Source organism: Fulmarus glacialis, unplaced genomic scaffold (genome assembly GCF_000690835.1).
Source record: "Fulmarus glacialis isolate BGI_N327 unplaced genomic scaffold, ASM69083v1 scaffold36886, whole genome shotgun sequence".
Classification (NCBI taxonomy): Eukaryota; Metazoa; Chordata; class Aves; order Procellariiformes; family Procellariidae; genus Fulmarus; species Fulmarus glacialis.
This window is the reverse complement of record NW_009219439.1, coordinates 83048-87516: the sequence shown is the minus strand read 5'-3', so window position 1 is coordinate 87516 and position 4469 is coordinate 83048. Positions and strand designations below refer to the sequence as shown.

At 41.8% G+C, this 4469-nt stretch overlaps 1 protein-coding gene across 1 annotated transcript in view; it reads left to right on the top strand.

Annotated features, from left to right (window-relative positions):
- Positions 1-857: 857 nt before the first annotated feature.
- LOC104078662 (lipid phosphate phosphatase-related protein type 5) overlaps positions 858-4469 on the top strand; it is a gene marked incomplete at its 5' end in the record, with an annotated part of 23139 nt that continues 19527 nt past the window's right edge. Inside the window, 2 exons of the mRNA XM_009580376.1 lie at positions 858-990; positions 3286-3536. Of these exons, the coding sequence (XP_009578671.1) occupies positions 858-990; positions 3286-3536 (384 nt within the window). The remainder of the gene's footprint in view (positions 991-3285; positions 3537-4469) is intronic.

Here is a 4469-nt window from a genome sequence, read left to right as displayed (position 1 = left end):
GGCCTTGGCTATTAAGTCTCAATACCATAGTTGTCATGAATAAATTAAAGGTCATGTTTTGCTGGACAGGTAAACACACATCTTAGAGGGGATATTTTACATTCAAAAATCTATATTTTTCTTTTTTTTATTTGTGGGGTTTTTTTTATTTTTTACCAACTGTAATATGAATGATCTATAGACATGAAAACTTTATTCATTTTGGTGTAATGAATGTTAAACAGGTCATGCTCAATGTTAAAATAACAGTGGTGACACTTTGTTCAAGCATGAGGAACAAAGCTAAAGCCAGACTTCATAAACTTAGCTGGCAAAATATGAATCAAGCCCTGTAAAGTACCTCCTGGCAAACCAATCCTCTGATGTGAACAGGAGCTCTGTTGTAATTTTTTTTTTCTTTTTCTTTTTTTAATTTTTTCTCCCCCATCATGGTCCAAAATTTAGAGCTCAACCCTGTGAAGGGCTGAGTGTCAGTGAAAGTCACGTGGGAACTGAAAAGTTCAGCATCTTCCAGGGTTAGGCCTTTACTTTGGTCTACATCTTGTGCATTATGCAATCTGTTGTTCTTGAACGAATAGATTTCTTTCTCTTTCCCCTCATCCTGAAAACTAGGTTATGTTATGTTGATTCCAAGTCCTGGTTATAGAAGTTTATTCTCTTTTAATGCAAATAGAGAAAAGCAAGCCGTAAGGCATATTTCCCTCATAAGAAGATTAACGTACAGAACTTGGTTCACTTATGTTGTCTTTTGTGCTGGTTTGGTCTTGTTTCCTTAAGATGAGATAGCCATCTCTGTAATATTTTACTTGCTGTAATCTGATGTACTATTTCTCTCCCCTTTTTTCTCCTTCCCTAAGATTATCGTTGGAGAAACTGCAGTGTTTTGTCTACAGTTAGCTACAAAGGATTTTGAAAACCAAGAAAAAACAATATTAACTGGAGACTGTTGTTATATAAATCCACTGGTGCGCAGGACCATCAGATTCCTTGGTATGAGCAATATTAATGCTTTCATTTTCTGAATGGTGAGAGTTGATCAATTATGTCTTAATTTTGACCTGGGGAAAATACTCAGATAACCATACAACATTTCACGTGTAGTCTTAACTCAGGTGCAGTGACTTCTCTCCTTTTGGGTAGCAAATGAAGCTTCTTAGAAGTTTGGATAAAAAAATGGTTGCAGAAACAGCAGTAAAAATAGAAAAAATTGGGACCACAAGGGGGAAGAACAACCAGCAGGCCTGGAGTAGTGTGAAGTGGAGAAAGGAGATACCCTTGTGCCATATTTATAGTTGATAATTTTCTTTTGGTTACACACACACATAGCAGCCAAAGTTGAAGACGTTGGGATTTAAATATGTGTTTGAAGCCAAGCCAGGTTTAGGTACTTTCTTAGCCTGGAGATTGTATTATAGTCTTTAGTAGAAAACTGTACGAAATCCATGCTCCACTGAAGTCAGCTGTAACTCTGCCATTGACTTTAGCAGATATGAGATGTCATCCTTTCTACTTAGTTCATTGTAAGTGTGTTTGGAGGGAGAAGTACCACCACGCAAAATGTCTAATGAATTTTCCCAGATGCTGCTTTCCAGTATTTGCAGGGATGCCATAGCAGGGCTCAATTCTGTTGTTTTCTTTTCACTCACGGTTGTATCTAACAGAAACAGCTGGAGGAACAAAGCCTTGGGGCAGCTAATCCTCCTGTGTGCCCCAGTCGCAGGGGGAGGGAGGGGATATGCAGCTGTGTCTGTATTTGCAGTGTTTGTGTAACAGCTGTGCCTGCCTTCTGAGAGTGCAATTGCTCGCTGTCACTCTGGTGTGCTAAAAGTCATTAAGAATGAGACTGTCTTGCATAGATCCAGGGGAGTGATGATAAGGAGGTCCTCCTGCTCCAGTTGCTCTGTGTGTAATCAGTGCTGTGTGTCCTTCCCACTTGGTGTGCCCTCCTTTCTCACAGAAGCAAAAAGAATTTGGGAGAGAGGGAAGAGATGAACAATGGCCTCTGCACTGTTCTACCAGATAAGGCATCACTAGCCATTATGCTCACACAAAATGATGTGACCACCTGTGTTGGGGCAGTGCACACCCTTGGGACTTGCTGAAAGGGCCTTTCTGTGCAGCAATTCAGCTAGGCACAATCTGCTGCTCACCAGTGCCTAGCAGCTCAGGGTGAATTAATGTTAGTGTGACGTTGCTGACCAGCCAGGATCCCAGAAATCATCCTCGGTCCTCTAGCTTTGCTGAGGAAAAAACCTGACCTTTAGAAATGCACATGTTTCTGTGGGATCATGTCTGCTGTGGTGTGCATCCATTAAAGTCCTCATTGTGCCCCATGAAGTTGGGAACTGCCAGAACTCATGCTATATTCACAGTGAATTGAAGTATGGGAAAGGTAAGGTGATTTGCCCATGGAAATATAGGAGGAAATCTGTAGCTCAGGTGGAGTTTGAACACGCACCTGCTGGCTTTGCCTCCCAGTCAGGGTGCTGTGTTTGCATTTCCTTCCAGAGCTCATTTTCTGCTTCCAAAAGGATAGAAAGGGACCTCAGAATAGCAGAAATCTGTTTTCTTTTAAGTAGTCAGATACATGCATTTCCATTCTAATGAATGAGTACACATGCTTAATGCTTTGCTAATATGTCTGATAAAAAAAACTCTTTAGCATAAGTAGCTCCTCAAATATATAGATCTTTAGCTGACTGTGTTGATATTGTGATTAATATGCCATGCATAGAGATGTACCCAATAGCAGGCAGATGAAGACCACTTGTGCATTGCAATATTGAATTATTCAGTACTTCAGCTTCTTTACAGCTGCAAGGGACAAGAAAAGAAAATGTTTGTCCAGTATGTGTTATGACTTTTCAAGTTACTTTTCCATCAGGGCCTGACTTCCTTGGCTCTCAAGCAGATTTATAGGGTGAAGAATTTGCCTCTGTCACTCCCGTTTAGTGAACATGGTTAGGTACCAGTATAGCTAGCTACCCCAAACACTACAGATTCATGGCTAGGGGGCCTAGGAAAGTGGGCTACTTGCACAAGAGGTGATCGTGCTCCTCCGAAGGATGGAGAGAGATCAGATGTGTGGGTACATTGCAGTGTTGCTGCTGCAGTTGTGTAGGAAAGCACCATCTCCAACGTGAGCCAGGATCTTTAGGGTACAATACACGAGGGTTTCTCATGTTCTTAAGTGGAAGGAGCTGGTATATTACTATGATAAATACTATAATATGTTGCCCTGGAGTGAAATTGTCAGGAAATTTAACTCTTTGTTTCCCTTTTTAGGAATTTACGCATTTGGACTGTTTGCTACGGACATCTTTGTAAATGCTGGACAAGTAGTAACAGGGAATCTTGCACCACATTTTCTTGCACTTTGTAAACCCAACTATACAGCACTTGGATGTAAACAGTATACACAATTCATCAGTAGCGTACATGCCTGTACTGGAAATCCAGACCTTATCATGAAAGCCAGAAAGACATTCCCATCCAAAGAAGCAGCACTAAGCATATATGCAGCTATGTATCTGGCTGTAAGTATATTGTACTATTTAATGTCACTATATTTTTGAGAGCAAACAGCTCAAACTGTGAGGGGAGGAGGGAGGAATGGGGAGAAGGTAAGACAACTGTTGGCCGATTTTATATATGTAAACCTTCTATGAGTTACTGTGAGGCCTTTGAGAATTTGATTGATTGGACTTAATTCTGACAATTACAGATGTAGTGGTTCTCTGAGCCTTGAAAGCTAAGGCAATGCTGAGAGAGGGCAAGTTGTCCAAAAAGGGTTATAGATTTGGGATAACCAGGTTCTTGGTTTACTTTTTCCCCATTTCTACAGAATGTGGGAGGAGGCTTTGTTGGGTGGTAAAGAATAAGGGTAGGGATTGCCTGTGACTGGTGGTGGTTCCTTTCCATGTTTTAACCCAGTACAGATTAGTAGAATCGCACATAGCCGTATTCTTTGGTGGGATGAAGCAGAAGAGTGGGCATATGTAAGTGTCTGATCTCTGCAGGTTTCCCCAGATCTGCGCGTGTCTTTAGGTACCAGAATTGGTATTTATAGGTACCTCAGTGATCATGCAAAGTCAGTTTGGCTCTTATTCTCCAATGAAGTGGGCTACGGGACAGTCCAGCCCTTCTTCCCTCTCTCCTGTCTGATACAGGGAGTGATGAGCAGAGCTGGGATAAAAACTGGTGTTTATTGCCTGGCATCAGAGCTGTTCTAGAAGCTATTGAGAAGTGTGGGGATGCAGGTGAGAGGCAGTGACTAATGAATCTCAGTCAAGTGTGAGCAGTACTCCCTGGTTTAATTTGGAGCGCACATCGTTCTAGTCTTAAGCAGAAGCACATCTTGTTCGTAGTAAAGTTGTCCCCAGCACGTGCCTATGGGAGTCTCTTACCTGACCTGTGCTGGTAATCTCAGTCCTTTGTAGCCCTTTGGATGGGCCCAGGGCTGTCCTCAT